Below are 17,759 nucleotides of genomic sequence, written 5' to 3'. Positions count from 1 at the left end.
AGCTTGATCATCAACTTACTGATCTCCGCTGTGCCCAATGGTTTTCAGCATGGTCTTGATCTTCTCACACTCCTTCACAGTGGGGGCAGGTTTCACATCAGGAGCAGGGACAGGCTGTACCCTCGATTCAGGCCTCACACTGAACTGGACCAGTGGAAGAGGCAACTTGAAGTCCTGGATTTCACCATGGTTCACCATGGTTCACAGAGGCATGCTTTGATCGTAAGGAGGGCCTGCCGGTGAAACCTCTGCATAGCTTTGCTGGGTAATGGTTGTGGACTGTGCAAAAGGCAGGGTGGCAGGGCGTTGTTTTGGTTATCCTCATTCCCATAAAGAAAGTCCTCCTCATCCTCAACCTCCTCCTGTTTCTGAACAGGCGAGACCTCCCTAGTGCCCTGCAGCCAGAATAAATCACAGCCCACTCTCTCGTGGGGGAGGAGATTGCTGTCAGTTTCCTGCTGTCTCATCTGGGAAACTTCCTGTCCACTGACTGGATTAGGCCCATCTGGAACTTGAAGAAATTCCTGTCTTCTGGCCAACCTGGAATACTGCTGCTCTGGATTTCTCTGCTGAAGTTATTGGCCTATGGAACAAATAGAAAAGACAATGAGTTTTATTGTGAGAATTTATTTTACATTTGTTAGATTGCCTAGCCTTCTTCACTGCAGATATAATTAATAGTTTTGCAGCAAAATGGATCTCACAAGGTCTGTAGAACATTCATTAACTTACCATACCCCATGATGACATGTCGTTCTCATACTATACCTGGATTGTGAGAATGGCATTCTTGATGGAAGGCATACTGTCCTCCAGTTTGAGGCACTGGAGCAGGTCATTGTAAGCGGAGGCGTGACTACTGATGCTACTGCCGCTACAGCTCCGACTGGGGCTCCTTTTGTCCCTGTGGTCTGGGTGATGTTCCATTCAGCCCTGACTCTTTCCACGGCTGCGACTCCTACTCCTTGCTCTGCTTTTGCTCCTTGTCTGACTTTTCCCTCGGCTTCGGCTGCTACTACGAGCCTTGCTTTTGCTTCTGACCTGGCTCTTTCCACGACTGTGACTCCTGCTCCGTGGTCTGCTTTTGCTTCTTGCCTGGCTTTTTCTTCGGGTACGACTTCTGCTGCGCGGGCGGCTCTTGCTTCTCACCTTGCTCTTTGCTCGGCTCTTGCTCCTGCTTTCCTTTGCTGGACTACGAGATTTTCTCCGCAGACTTTGCCTCTCATAGCCCCGGTCTTCTGGTACACCTGGTGCCTTGACTGCCTTCCCTGCGTCCGACAGGTTGAGTCCTTTGAGGAAGTCAGGGACTGGCTTATTGGCTGCAAGGCATCTGAGGAATTCTTCACCAGCCGTCAAGTTCTCCCTGATATACAAGTAAAAGCTGTTTAGATTCCTGTCCATTGCAAGCAGCTACAATTGAATGAGGTTGTGAACTAGGGGGCGATTCCACGTCAGCGTAGGTGGAAAATATTTTTGGTATCTCAGATTGTTCTGACAATTCTCACATATAAATTATGTTTGACATGCTTTTTACATTTGTATCTTTCCAGATCCCCTTTTTTCCTTTAACGAGTCCAAAGACAAGGATATACTGCTCTCCCGGGAACAGGCCCAAATCACTGTCATTTGCGTGACGAAAAGATAGAGGATAAGAGGACGCAGATCGGGCTGCCTTCCGAGAATCTGTAGGCGAGGAAGTAAACTTCCACTGCCATCCGTCCTACTTGCTAACATGCAATCATTGAAAATAACATTGATGACCTACGATTACTCTACAAACGGGACATTAAGAACTGTAATATCTTATGTTTCACTGAGTCGTGGCTGAACGACGACACGGATAATATAGAGCTGGCGGGATTTTCCATGTACCAGCAGAACAGAGAAGCTACGCCTGGTAAGACGAGGGGTGGGGGTGTGTGTCTTTTTGTCAATAACAGCTGGTGCACAATGTCTAATGTTAAAGAAGTCTCTAGGTATTGCTCACCTGAGGTAGAGTACCTTATGATAAGCTGTAGACTATATTTGTAGCTGTCTATTTACCACCACAGACCGATGCTGGAAATTAGTTTTACCAAATGTTCACCAGCATGTTACATGTGCAACCAGAGATAATAAAACTCTAGACCACCTTTACTCCACACACATAGTGGGGCAAAAAAGTATTTAGTCAGCCACCAATTGTGCAAGTTCTCCCACTTACAAAAGATGAGAGGTCTGTAATTTTGATCATAGGTACACTTCAACTATGACAGACAAAATGAGAAAAAAAATCCAGAAAATCCCATTGTAGGATTTTTAATGAATTTATTTGCAAATTATGGTGGAAAATAAGTATTTGGTCACCTACAAACAAGCAAGATTTCTGGCTCTCACAGACCTGTAACTTCTTCTTTAAGAGGCTCCTCTGTCCTCCACTCATTACCTGTATTAATGGCACCTGTTTGAACTTGTTATCAGTATAAAAGACACCTGTCCACAACCTCAAACAGTCACACTCCAAACTCCACCATGGCCAAGACCAAAGAGCTGTCAAAGGACACCAGAAACAAAATTGTAGACCTGCACCAGGCTGGGAAGACTGAATCTGCAATAAGTAAGCAGTTTGGTTTGAATAAATCAACTGTGGGAGCAATTATTAGGAAATGGAAGACATACAAGAGCACTGATAATCTCCCTCGATCTGGGGCTCCATGCAAGATCTCACCCCGTGGGGTCAAAATGATCATAAGAACCACACGGGGGGACCTAGTGAATGACCTGCAGAGAGCTGAGACCAAAGTAACAAAGCCTACCATCAGTAACACACTACGCCGCCAGGGACTCAAATCCTGCAGTGCCAGACGTGTCCCCCTGCTTAAGCCAGTACATGTCCAGGCTCGTCTGAAGTTTGCTAGAGAGCATTTGGATGATCCAGAAGAAGATTGGGAGAATGTCATATGGTCAGATGAAACCAAAATATAACTTTTTGGTAAAAACTCAACTCGTCGTGTTTGGAGGACAAAGAATGCTGAGTTGCATCTAATGAACACCATACCTACTGTGAAGCATGGGGGTGGAAACATCATGCTTTGGGGCTGTTTTTCTGCAAAGGGACCAGGACGACTGATCAGTGTAAAGGAAAGAATGAATGGGGCCATGTATCGTGAGATTTTGAGTGAAAACCTCCTTCCATCAGCAAGGGCATTGAAGATGAAACGTGGCTGGGTCTTTCAGCATAACAATGATCCCAAACACACCGCCCGGGCAACAAAGGAGTGGCTTCGTAAGAAGCATTTCAAGGTCCTGGAGTGGCCTAGCCAGTCTCCAGATCTCAACCCCATAGAAAATCTTTGGAGGGAGTTGAAAGTCCATGTTGCCCAGCAACAGCCCGAAAACATCACTGCTCTAGAGGAGATCTGCATGGAGGAATGGAGCCAAAATACCAGCAACAGTGTGTGAAAACCTTGTGAAGACTTACAGAAAACGTTTGACCTCTGTCATTGCCAACAAAGGGTATATAACAAAGTATTGAGATAAACTTTTGTTATTGACCAAATACTTATTTTCCACCATAATTTGCAAATAAATTCATTAAAAATCCTACAATGGGATTTTCTGGATTTTTTTTCTCATTTTGTCTGTCATAGTTGAAGTGTACCTATGATGAAAATTACAGTCCTCTCTCATCTTTTTAAGTGGGAGAACTTGCACAATTGGTGGCTGACTAAATACTTTTTTGCCCCACTGTAGATGCAAACAAGCTCTCCACCGCCCTCCATTTGGAAAATCTGACCATAATTATATCCTCCAGGTTCCTGCTTACAAGCAAAAACTAAAGCAGGAAGTACCAGTGACTCGCTCAATACGAAAGTCATCAGATGACACAGATGCTACGCTACAGGACTGTTTTGCTAGCACAGACTGGAATATGTTCCGGGAATCATCCAATGGCATTGAGGAGTATACCACCTCAGTCATCGGCTTCATCAATAAGTGCATCGACGACGTCGTCCCCACAGTAACCGTACGTACATATCCCAACCAGAAGCCATGGATTACAGGCAACATCCACATTGAGCTAAAGGCTAGAGATGCCAATTTCAAGGAGTAGGACACTTATAAGAAATCCCACTATGCCCTCGGACAAACCATCAAACAAGCAAAGTGTCATTACAGGATTAAGACTGAATCCTACTACACCAGCTCTGACGCTCGTCGGATGTGGCAGGGCTCAAACTATTACGGACTATAAAGGGAAACCCAGACGCGAGCTGCCCAGTGACGCGAGCCTACCATATGAGCTAAATGCCTTTTATGCTCGCTTCGAGGCAAGCAACACTGAAGCATGCACGAGAGCACCAGCTGTTCTGAATGACTGTGTGATAATGCCCTCGGTGGCCAATGTGAGCAAGACCAATGTGAACAGGTCAACTTTCGCAAAGCCGCAGGGCCAGATGGATTACCAGGACGTGTACTCAAAGCATGCACAACCAACTGGGAAGTGTCTTCACTGACATTTTCAACCTCTCCCTGACTCAGTCTGTAATACCTACATGTTTCAAGCAGACCATCATAGTCCCTGTGACCAAGGAAGCGAAGGTAACCTGTCTAAATGATGACCGCCCCATAGCACTCACTTCGGTAGCCATGATGTGCTTTGAAAGGCTGGTCATGGCTCACATCACCAGCATCCTCCCGGATACCCTAGACCCACTCTAATTCGCATACCGCCCCAACAGATGCACAGATGATGCAATCACAATCGCACTCCACACTGCCCTTTCCTACCTGGACAAAAGGAACACCTATGTGAGAATGCTGTTCATTGACTACAGCTCAGCATTCAACACCATAGTGTCCATGAAGCGTATCACTAAGCTAAGGACCCTGGGACTAAACACAACCCTCTGCAATTGGATCCTGGACTTCCTGAGGGGCCGCCCCCTGAGGGTAGGTCCCTCCTGTACTCCCTGTTCACCCACAACTGCATGGCTGCGCACAACTCCAACACCATCATCAAGTTTGCTGATGACACGATGATGGTGGGCCTGATCACCAATGACGATGAGACCGTCTATAGGGAGGAGGTCAAAGACCTGGCAGTGTTATGCCAGGACAACAACCTCTCCCTCAACGTGGGCAAGACAAAGGAGCTTATGATAGACTACAGGAAATAGAGGGCTGAACACGCCCCCATTCACATCGATGAGGCTGTAGTGGAGCGGGTTGAGTGCTTTAAATTCCTCTATGTCCACATCGCTAAGGACCGATCATGTCCAAACACACCAACACAGTCATGAAGAGGGCTAGACAATGCCTCTTCCCCCCCAGGAAGCTGAAAAGATTTGGCATGGGCCCTCAGATCCTCAAAATGTTATACAACTGCACCACTGAGAGCATCCTGATTGGCTGCATCACCGCTTGGTATGGCAACTGCTTGGCATCCGACTGCAAGGCACTACAGAGGCTAGTGCGAAAGGCCAAGTACACCTCTATACGCGCAGTGTCAGAGGAAGGCCCTCAAAGACTCCAGTCACCCAGGTCATAGACTGTTCTCTCTGCTACCACATGGCAAACAGTACCGGAGTGCTAAGTCTGGGACCAAAAGGCTCATGAACAGCTTCTACCCCCAAGCCATAAGACTGCTAAATATACTGAACAAAAATATAAATGCAACATGCAACAATTTCTAAGATTTTACTGAGTTCATATGAGAAAATCAGTCAAATGAAATAAGTGCATTAGGGCCTAATCTATGGATTTCACATGACTGGGAATACAGATATGCATCTGTTGGTCACAGATACCTTAAAAGAAAAATGGGCCTCAGGATCTCGTTACTGTATTTCTGTGCATTCAAATTGCCATTGATAAAATGCAATTGTCTTGGTTATCCTTAGCTTATGCCTGCCCATACCATAACCCCACTGCCATCATGGGGCACTCTGTTTACAACATTGACATTAGCAAACAGAGCTCCAGAGTTCCTCTGTAGAAATGGGAGAACCTTCCAGAAGGACAACCATCTCTGCAGCCTCCACCAATCAGACATTTCTGGTAGAGTTGGCCAGACGGAAGCCACTCCTCAGCAAAAGGCACATGACAGCCCACTTGGACTCTCAGACCATGATAAACCAGATTTGATGGGCTGTACAGAAACCCAGCCTAAAACCCCAAACAGCAAGCAAGGCAGGTGTAGAAGCACGGTGGCTAGGAAAAACTCCCTAGAAAGGCCAAAACCTAGGAAGAAACCTAGAGAGGAACCAGGCTATGTGGGGTGGCCAGTCCTCTTCTGGCTGTGCCGGGTGGAGATTATAACAGAACATGGCCAAGATGTTCAAATGTTCATAAATGACCAGCATGGTCGAATAATAATAAGGCAGAACAGTTGAAACTGGAGCAGCAGCACAGTCAGGTGGACTGGGGACAGCAAGGAGTCATCATGTCAGGTATTCCTGGGGCATGGTCCTAGGGCTCAGGTCCTCCGAGAGAGAGAAAGAAAGAGAGAATTAGAGAGAGCATATGTGGGATGGCCAGTCCTCTTCTGGCTGTGCCGGGTGGAGATTATAACAGAACATGGCCAAGATGTTCAAATGTTCATAAATGACCAGCATGGTCGGATAATAATAAGGCAGAACAGTTGAAACTGGAGCAGCAGCACGGCCAGGTGGACTGGCAAACTTGAGTCAACTTTTTTGATGAGATGGGTCCTATTATGTCTGGTGAAAACCAAACACTACATTCCACAGTAAGAACCTCTTACCAACAGTCAAGCATGGTGGTGGTAGTGTGATGGTTTGGGGATGCGTTGCTGCCTCAGGACCTGGACGGCTTAATAGGAGGAACCATGAACTCTGCTCTGTATCAGAGAATTCTACAGGAGAATGTCAGGCCATTTGTCTGTAAGCTGAAGCCAGGGGCGCAACTTTCACTGGGGACGGGGGCGGACATTCTGAAATTGCAGTTTTGTCATTGGAATGTGATACAATACGAGGCAATGGTGTGCTTTAGGACCATGCGGACGCCTCCGAGGTAGGCTTTGATGTCGTCGTCCCCCCCCCCCCCCCCCCCCCCCCCACACACACACACTTCTAAAGCCAAAGTTGCACCCCTGGCTGAAGCTGAAGCGCAGCTGGGTCATGCAGCAAGACAATGATTCAAAACACACAATCAAGTCTACATGAAAATGGTTAAACAATTTTTTTATTGTTGTTGTAATGGCCTAGTAAATGTTGTGGCAGGACTTGAAACAAGCAGTTCATGCTTAACAATCCACAAATGTCGCGGAGTTAAAGCAGTTCTGCATGCAAGAGTGAGCCAAAATTCCCCAACAGCGATGTGAGAGTCTGATCAACAACTACAGGAAGCGTTTGGTTGCAGTCATTGCAGCTAAAGGTGCCACAACCACTTGTTCAGTGTAAGGAGGCAATTACCTTATCACACAGGGGAATTGGGTGTTGCATAACTTTGTTAGTTAAATAAATAAAATAAGTAGATCTTTTTTTATTTATTTGTAAACTCAGGTTCCCTTTATCTAATATTAGGTTTTGGTTGAAGATCTGACAACATTCAGTTAAAAAATATATACAAAAGTAGAGAATCAGAAAGTGGGCAAATACTTTTTACAGCACTGTATCTCATAATGAGTCATTTATGAGATAGTAAGTTATTTGTATGAGAAAGTTACTTACTATCTCATAATTGACTTAGTATCTCATTATGACATTAATTTAATTATGACTTACATATCTCATAACAAAGACTCAATTCTGATTTACTATCTCATAATTCCGACTTACTATCTCATAACTGGTAGTCAGGTTCATTTTTTTCGTGGCGGGAACGAGCTTCCATATCACTTGGCATGTTTGATTTACAATGATAAATTGTAGATGATCTGTGCCATTTGGCCACCACTAGGGGGTGGTGTCTGATAACACACATTTTACATTTCCCATTTCACTTTAGATGACAGTGAATTCAGACATTTTAATAGAACACGAAAGGCATTTTTTTCAGATGTTGCTTCCTCTTTCTAAATTAGATCTAACTTAACTGTATCTGCTTTCTGTGGGAGACATCCTGTTGTGGACACCCCATCTTCCCTCTCTACATCCCACTGGTTCAACATGTAAAAAAATACTGGTACTCCAGTCTGATAAACAGGAGTCGATTCTTTATTTGGCCGTTTACAGTGTAAAGGTCGATAGTTTACATGCCACATATGGAGAAACAGAATTCGTAGCACTCCAGGGGTTTATCTTTAAGACATGGTGCCCCCCAGTGAAGATACAACACACATAGGTCTAAGCAGAGATAGAGAGAGAAGACAGATTTGGCAAATCAACCCATAGCACATGGTTGACAAGATGGAACAGGACAACATTGAAGCACAGTATAGAGCAGATTTATACATAAAAGTGAAATATGAAAAGATATGGGAAATGAGTAGGCTACTAACAGCAGATGGTTCATAGGAATAATGTAAAACTTCTATAAATACATTATATTATCATCACTTATTTTTCCTTTGTTCAAAAAAACACTGTTTTTAAAGCCCATAACCCCAACATAATCCATCAAGGTAATGCGTTTAACACATAAATAAGGTAATTGACCAAGGTAATGTATATACAGTGCCTTGCGAAAGTATTCGGCCCCCTTGAACTTTGCGACCTTTTGCCACATTTCAGGCTTCAAACATAAAGATATAAAACTGTATTTTTTTGTGAAGAATCAACAACAAGTGGGACACAATCATGAAGTGGAACGACATTTATTGGATATTTCAAACTTTTTTAACAAATCAAAAACTGAAAAATTGGCCGTGCAAAATTATTCAGCCCCCTTAAGTTAATACTTTGTAGCGCCACCTTTTGCTGCGATTACAGCTGTAAGTCGCTTGGGGTATGTCTCTATCAGTTTTGCACATCGAGAGACTGAAATTTTTTCCCATTCCTCCTTGCAAAACAGCTCGAGCTCAGTGAGGTTGGATGGAGAGCATTTGTGAACAGCAGTTTTCAGTTCTTTCCACAGATTCTCGATTGGATTCAGGTCTGGACTTTGACTTGGCCATTCTAACACCTGGATATGTTTATTTTTGAACCATTCCATTGTAGATTTTGCTTTATGTTTTGGATCATTGTCTTGTTGGAAGACAAATCTCCGTCCCAGTCTCAGGTCTTTTGCAGACTCCATCAGGTTTTCTTCCAGAATGGTCCTGTATTTGTCTCCATCCATCTTCCCATCAATTTTAACCATCTTCCCTGTCCCTGCTGAAGAAAAGCAGGCCCAAACCATGATGCTGCCACCACCATGTTTGACAGTGGGGATGGTGTGTTCAGCTGTGTTGCTTTTACGCCAAACATAACGTTTTGCATTGTTGCCAAAAAGTTCAATTTTGGCTTCATCTGACCAGAGCACCTTCTTCCACATGTTTGGTGTGTCTCCCAGGTGGCTTGTGGCAAACTTTAAACAACACTTTTTATGGATATCTTTAAGAAATGGCTTTCTTCTTGCCACTCTTCCATAAAGGCCAGATTTGTGCAATATACGACTGATTGTTGTCCTATGGACAGAGTCTCCCACCTCAGCTGTAGATCTCTGCAGTTCATCCAGAGTGATCATGGGCCTCTTGGCTGCATCTCTGATCAGTCTTCTCCTTGTATGAGCTGAAAGTTTAGAGGGACGGCCAGGTCTTGGTAGATATGCAGTGGTCTGATACTCCTTCCATTTCAATATTATCGCTTGCACAGTGCTCCTTGGGATGTTTAAAGCTTGGGAAATATTTTTGTATCCAAATCCGGCTTTAAACTTATTCACAACAGTATCTCGGACCTGCCTGGTGTGTTCCTTGTTCTTCACGATGCTCTCTGCACTTTTAACGGACCTCTGAGACTATCACAGTGCAGGTGCATTTATACGGAGACTTGATTACACACAGGTGGATTGTATTTATCATCATTAGTCATTTAGGTCAACATTGGATCATTCAGAGATCCTCACTGAACTTCTGGAGAGAGTTTGCTGCACTGAAAGTAAAGGGGCTGAATAATTTTGCACGCCCAATTTTTCAGTTTTTGATTTGTTAAAAGAGTTTGAAATATCCAATAAATGTCGTTCCACTTCATGATTGTGTCCCACTTGTTGTTGATTCTTCACAAAAAAATACAGTTTTATATCTTTATGTTTGAAGCCTGAAATGTGGCAAAAGGTCGCAAAGTTCAAGGGGGCCGAATACTTTCGCAAGGCACTGTATTTGGATGTAGCCTATGAAGTTGCATTTCTTTTATTGCTTTTTAACCATTTTCATTTAGACTTGATTGTGTGTTTTGAATCATTGTCTTGCTGCATGACCCAGCCGCGCTTCAGCTTCAGCCAGGGGTGCATTCATATTATATACATAAATCCAGTATTCAAGTTTGATTAGTTGGTGAATTCTGCCTCTCTAATAATGCATCTGATATTGGACTGCAATGACAGTTTTTTTGGCCTCAGAATGTGTTGGCTTTCCTTTTCCCTCAAACAAAGACTGTCAGCAGGTAACAGGGCACTGTTTCAAAAAATACACAAGGAGTAAAAACACTGCCATATATGACTGGTTTCAGGAAAGCATTGAATGAGAGTTTTCTGTGGTAACCTTCAATAACAATCTGACAATTCTAAACTGAATACTAGGTGCTGAAAATCTGTAGTTTTATACAGTACATTATAAAAATGTGTATACATTTGCCACATCAACAAATAAAATAAAATTGGCACAGAATGGCTAATTAAACAATGCTAGAAAATGCTCTACATAAACAATACATTAGACAGTATGAAAATAGATGAAAAACGTACAATCAAGTGAGAACACACTTTTCTCAAGTAGACCAGTTAAATGTTGATAATAGTGTCATCAATATTGTTGACAATAATTTGACAGGAATAATATAAAGTTGGAATGTGTCCCGAATACAAACAAAGTGTGTCGTTGTAGAAGTGAAGTTGTTCTTGTCGTAATATCCCTTATAGACATGATAACTCAGAACCTTTTTCAAAAACAAGCAAAGTCATTTTGTGGTATTTACAAAACATGACCAAAAGTATGTGAACACCTGCTCGTCAAACATCTCATTCCAAACTCACAGGCAATAATATGGAGTTGGTCCCCCCTTTCCTGCTATAACAGCCTCCACTCTTCTGGGAAGGTTTTCCACTAGATGTTGGAACATTGCTGCAGGGACTTGCTTCCCGTTCAGCCACAAGAGCATTAGTTAGGTCGAGCACTGATATTGGGCGATTAGGCCTGGCTCGCAGTCGCCGTTCCAATTCATCCCAAAGGTGTTCGAGGGAGTAGAGGTCAGGGCTCTGTGCAGGCAGGGGCGGCAGGGTAGCCTAGTGGTTAGAGCGTTGGATTAGTAACCGGAAGGTTGTGAGTTCAAACCCCCGAGCTGACAAGGTACAAATCTGTCGTTCTGCCCCTGAACAGGCAGTTAACCCACTGTTCCCAGGCCGTCATTGAAAATAAGAATTTGTTCTTAACTGACTTGCCTGGTTAAATAAAGGTAAAAAAAAAAAAAAAAAGGCCAGTCAAGTTCTTCCTCTCCGATCTCGACAAACCATTTCTGTATGGACCTTGCTTTGTGCACAGGGGCATTGTCATGCTGAAACAGGAAAGAACTGTTGCCACAAATTTGGAAGCACAGAATCATCTAGAATATCATTGCACGCTATAGTGTCAATATATCCCTTCACTGGAACTAAGGGGCCTAGACCAAACCATGAAAAACAGCCCCAGACCATTATTCCTCCTCCACCAAAATGTACAATTGGCACTATGCATTTGGGCAGGTAGCGTTTTCCTGGCATCCACCAAACCCAGATTCGTCTGTCGAACTGCCAGATGGGGAAGCGTGATTCATCACTCCAGAGAACGCATTTCCACTGCCTCAGAGTCCAATGGCGGCAAGCTTTGCACCACTCCAGCCGACACTTGGCATTGCGCATGGTTATCTTAGGCTTGTATGCGGCTGATCAGCCATGGAAACGAGTGGAGGCTGTTGAGGGGAGTACAGCTCATAATACTGTTTGGAACGGAGCAAATGCAATAGCATCAAACACATGGAAACCATGTGTTGGATGTATTTGATACCATTCCACTTATTTCCGCTTCAGCCATTAACATGAGCTTGTTCTACCCAATTATGGTTGAGATTGCGTCACCTGTGGATCTGTTGGGGCGGTATGCGAATTAAAGTGGGTCTTGGGTATCCGGGAGGATGCTGTTGATGTGAGCCATGACCAGCCTTTCAAAGTACTTCATGGCTACCGACGTGAGTGCTACCGGGCGGTAGTCATTTAGGCAGGTTACCTTCACTTCCTTGGGCACAGGGACTATAGTGGTCTGCTTGAAACATGTAGGTATTACAGACTCGGTAAGGGAGAGGTTGAAAATGTCAGTGAAGACACTTGCCAGTTGGTCCGCGGATGCTTTGAGTACACGTCCTGGTAATCCATCTGGCCCTGCAGCTTTGTGAAAGTTGACCTGATTAAAGGACTTGCTCACATCGGCTACCGAGAGTGTTATCACACAGTCATACAGAACAGCTGGTGCTCTCTTGCATGCTTCAGTGTTGCTTGCCTTGAAGTGAGCATAAAAGGCATTTAGCTCGTCTGGTAAGCTCGCATCACTGGGCAGCTCACGTATGGGTTTCCCTTTGTAGCCCATAATAGTTTTCAAGCCCTGCCACATCCATCGAGCGTCAGAGCCAGTGTAGTAGGATTCAATCTTAAACTTGTATTGACGCTTTGCTTGTTTGATGGTTAGTCTGAGGGCATAGCACGATTTCTTATAAGCGTCCAGATTAGTGTCGCGCTCCTTGAAAACAGCAGCTCTAGCCATTAGCTCGATGCAGATGTTGCCTGTGATCCATGGCTTCTGTTTGGGATATGTACGTACGGTCACCGTACGTTGTCGATGCACTTATTGATGAAGCCAATGACTGAGGTGGTATACTCCTCAATACCATTGGATGAATCCCGGAACATATCCCAGTCTGTGCTAGCAAACAGTCCTGTAGCGTAGCATCTGACCACTTACGTATTGAGTGAGTCACTGGTACTTCCTGCTTTAGTTTTTGCTTGTATGCACGAATGAGGAAGATATGATTATGGTCAGATTTGCCAAACGGAGGGCGGGGACGAGCTTTGTATGCATCTCTGTGTGTGGAGTAAAGGTGATCTAGAGTTTTTTTTCCTTTGGTTGCACATGTGACATGCTGGTAAAAATTTGGTAAAACGGATTTAAGTTTTCCTGCATTGAAGTCCCCGGCCACTAGGAGCGCCACTTCTGGATGAGCATTTTCTTGTTTGCTTATGGCCTTATGGAGTTGTTTGAGTGCAGTCTTAGTGCCGGCGTCGGTCTGTGGTGGTAAATAGACGACTATGAATAATATAGATGAGAACTCTCTTGGTAGATAGTGTGTCTACAGCTTATCATAAGGTACTCTACCTCAGGTGAGCAATACCTTGAGACTTCTTCAATATTAGATATCGTGCACCAGCTGTTATTGACAAAAAGACACATACCCCCACCCCTCGTCTTACCAGACATAGCTTCTTCTCTGTTCTGCTGGTACATGGAAAATCCTGCCAGCTCTATATTATCCGTGTCGTCATTCAGCCACGACTAGGTGAAACAAGATATTACAGTTTTTAATGTCCCGTTGGTAGGGTAATCGTAGGTCATCAATTTTATTTTCCAATGATTGCATGTTAGCAAGTAGAACGGATGGCAGTGGGAGTTTACTCGCTCGCCTACGGATTCTCAGAAGGCAGCCCGACCTTTGCCCTCTTTTCCTCCGTCTTTTCTTCACGCAAATGATGGGGATTTGGGCCTGTTCTCAGGAAAGCAGTATATCCTTCTCGTCGGATTCGTTAAGAGATATAGCTTCTTCCAGTTCGTGGTGAGTAATCGTTGTTCTGATGTCCAGAAGTTATTTTCAGTCATAGGAGACGGTAGCTACAACATTACATACAAAATAAGTTAATAAATAAGTTGCAAAAAAACTGTTGGTTAGGAGCATGTAAAACGTCAGCCATCCTCTTCGGCGCCATCTTATCAAAACATGTGTTTAATGCCATTCCATTTGCTCCGTTCCAGCCATTATTATGAGCTGTCCTCCCCTCAGCAGTCTCCACTGATGGAAACCCATTTCATGAAGTTCCCAACAAATAGTTATTGTGCTGACGTTGCTTCCAGAGGCAGTTTGGAACTCGGTAGTGAGTGTTGCAACGATAACAGACCATTTTTAGGCACTGCGTGCTTCAGCACTCGGGCAAGTCCCGTTCTGTGAGCTTTTGTGGCCTATCACTTTGCGGCTGAGTTGTTGTTGCTCCTAGACGTTTTCACTTCACAAGAACAGCATTTATAGTTGACCGGGGCAGCTCTAGCAGGGCAGAAATTTGAAGAACTGACTTGTTGGAAAGGTGGCATCCTATGACGGTGCCACATTGAAAGTCACTGAGCTCTTCAGTAAGGCCAATCTACTGCTAATGTTGTGTGCTTGATGTTATACACCTGTCAGCAACGGGTGTGGCTGAAATAGCCAAATCCACTAATTTGAAGGGGTGTCCACATACTTTTGTATATATAAGTGTATGTGAATGTGAGACAAGCAGAGAATTCAAAGGTCAGCTTAGTGGCATTCATTAGTGTAACATTATACATGCATGTGTATGTTCTCAATACCCAACACGTAACAACTCCAGTAGAGCTATATAAGATCTGGCACCAAGATCAATGAGAACTTATGCAGACCAATGTACTCGAAAGCAGCTCAGCCAAGCATATGGAAAGAACCTCTGTGGCATCACAACACTTTGCTGTCCTTGATTTTAGCCAGGTATGATGATATTGTGGGTTTAGGAGACCTTGCAGGAATATCACATTATCCATGAGTAGTCCAGCAGCAAGGAGAGTGATATTGCACTGACTCGTGTCACCCACTAAGCACTGAATCATTGTCATCCCTTAAAGGCCCAGTGCAGTCAAAAACGCAATTTCCTGTGTTTTATATGCAGTATATTTCCATAATGCCCTTTGCACAAGAGCTGTTTGAAAAGATTGCCTGAAATTTCAGCCTGTTTTGGTAGGACAGAGCTTTGGTCTGCCTGGTGACATCACCAGGAGGTAAATTAGTTAATAGTCCAATAAGAAAGAGAGTTCCAAACCTCTCTGCCAATAACAGCTCGTTTTCCTCTCCCCTCTCAGACCACTCCCAGACAGTCCTAGCAAAATGATTGCTTGAGAAATTGCTCTTTGCTAAGAATCTATGTGTTTGTTTTCAATTAAAATGGTCAAAAAGAAACACAGTAAGGTACTTAATTGTTACACAAAAATGATTTGATGTTGAGATAAAAAAAAACGGCTGCATTGGACCTTTTTAGCTCTTGTATATGAAGCCTTGGATATCTCTTGCAAATATACACAATATTTCCCCCATGCTCCTCCCCCAACATGGAGTCCTCTGACCCTGCAGTCCTGTTCTTGGCTCTGTCTTACTGTGTCAAACAGAAGGTCAGACTCTATTGTCATTACAGAGACCTCCATGTTAAACTCACCTGCCCGTACCTACTTGTCCCTACCTTGAGGACCTACAAGAAGTCTCTCTACAGATGAAAATAAACTCCCTCCCCTCACGTAACCTGCTGTATCCTTGGTGATGGAGAAACTTACCTGCTCACTCAACTGATGCCTGGCAACCACAGCACAAGCACCTGGGCTCACACCTGGTGCCACTGTAAGCAAGTGCGTAATCAGTGCTCCACTGACTGACTGACTGGCTTAGTGGAGATTCCATTACCTCTGCCTGAATGCAACAGGCTTGATTCTTCAGCTGATGAAAATAGGTCAAAGGTCACTCAAATGGTGTCTCTATTTATGTGGACAATGAGAAACATTGTTGACCCATATTCACATATTCAGCCTGCAAGGCTTTGAAATAACCGGAATACTTTAAACATGGAATCGCCTGACTATCAAATCCCTTTGAAATAATAAGGCTGAAAATAATAACGCTTTCTTGACTAACCAAAAGACAACTTTTCCTTAAATTTATAACACAACTCTCAGTGGTTGCATTGTTCTTTTCCTCATGCTAACACAACAAGTACCATTTCTTGTATTCCAGACTAAGATATAGAACTGGCTCATAAACGATCATCAGTTGTCATGCTACATGTCATGCCACTTTTAATCCATTACCCTTAGAAACAATGTACCTGCCACTTTTTCCCTCATATTCATCTTCACCTTTAACTTTCTATTGCTTTACATCTTGATCTCTTAATGCATTCTCACATCTCCAAATGCATTCTCACGTTGCATCCCCCACCCAGTCCATCATAAAACATTCACAGTGTCCTCAAAATGTCAATGAAACATGATACATTATTGCAACTAAGCCACGTGAACCAAATAACTTAATTTTTTCAGCAAATCAACAGTAGATAACACACATATGTGCTCCACAGACCACACACAAATTCAATAGGAAGCATGTACATGCTCCGACATTCATACAGGCACAGGTGGACACCCGCTCATTTACGTTCAGTCAGTCAAACACTGGTGAGCCCCAACAAACCTAAATCACATGTACTGTAAGTAGTCCAGGATCCTTTTCCAATGACACTGATGGGTTGTGAAGGCAGGGTGTGTAGAGCTGGGGAGCATTGAGCACAAGGGCTTTTTCAGTCCCATCACTCACATCCCTGGTTCGGGATTAAACATCAGTATTCATATGAGGTTCACTGAACACCTGTCTGGATAGGCCAGAGGAAGTCCATCCTACTCCAGGTCACCAAACGGGGGCCTCAAGCAGCCAAGTAATTCGCCCAGTGAGGAGTGCTTCCTGATGCGGGCTTCCAAGGGCCTCCTGGAGCCCTGGGTTCGGCCCTTGGTGTCTCCAAGTCAGCTGTCCTGAGTGCAAGAGGAGAGACACGCACTGTAGTCACATACTCAGAGCTCACGATAGAGGAGAGAAGACAGGAACACACTAGCCAGGTATTCCCAAGAAGTCACTACTGTAAATAGACATTCAGTTATTGTATTCTTGTTTTTCTTTACAATTAGATTGCATTGGTAAGAAATTGGCCAATGATACAGTAAGGTTTTACGTTCTGAAGGCTGGGCCTAAAATAGTGTATAAGAGATCATACAAAAGAGGTTCTGTAGTGATTCCTATGTTGAAGATGTAAAGAATATTGTGTTGTATTGTTTATTGAGGAGCAACCAGACGCCGCACTTGACATATTTATGAAAACAATTTTACTGAGTTACAGTTCATATAAGGAAATCAGTACATTTCAATAAATGAATTAGACCTGGGAGGTCATTTGCCGAACCACTGGGGAATCAAGCCCAGCCACTGGGGAATCAGGCCCAGCAAATCAGAGTTTTTCCCCACAAAAGGGCTTCATTACGGATAGAAATACTCCTCAGTTTCATCAGCTGTCCAGGTGACGAGTCTCAGACGATCCTGCAGGTTAAGAAACCGGATGTGGAGGTCCTGGGCTGGAGTGGTGTCAAGTGGTCTGCGGTTGGACATACTGCCAAATTCTCTAAAACAACATTGGAGGCGGCTTATGGTAGAGAAATGAACAGACAATTATCTGGCAACCGCACTGGTGGACAATCCTGCAGTCAGCATGCCATTTGCCCGCTCCCTCAAAACTTGAGACATCTGTGGCATTGTGTTGTGTGACAAAACTGCACATTTTAGAGTGGCCTT

At 44.0% G+C, this 17,759-nt stretch overlaps 1 protein-coding gene across 1 annotated transcript in view; it reads right to left on the bottom strand.

The window, feature by feature from the left end:
* Positions 1-15,337: 15,337 nt before the first annotated feature.
* LOC110502432 (ras guanyl-releasing protein 3) overlaps positions 15,338-17,759 on the bottom strand; it is a 46,418-nt gene continuing 43,996 nt past the window's right edge. The window contains exon 14 of the mRNA XM_036960242.1: positions 15,338-16,948. Within this exon, the coding sequence (XP_036816137.1) occupies positions 16,940-16,948 (9 nt within the window). The 3' untranslated portion in view covers positions 15,338-16,939. The remainder of the gene's footprint in view (positions 16,949-17,759) is intronic.

Source organism: Oncorhynchus mykiss, chromosome 23 (assembly GCF_013265735.2).
Source record: "Oncorhynchus mykiss isolate Arlee chromosome 23, USDA_OmykA_1.1, whole genome shotgun sequence".
In the NCBI taxonomy this organism is placed as follows: domain Eukaryota; kingdom Metazoa; phylum Chordata; class Actinopteri; order Salmoniformes; family Salmonidae; genus Oncorhynchus; species Oncorhynchus mykiss.
Note: the sequence above shows the minus strand (reverse complement) of the source record. Positions and strands in the feature narration are given on the sequence as shown.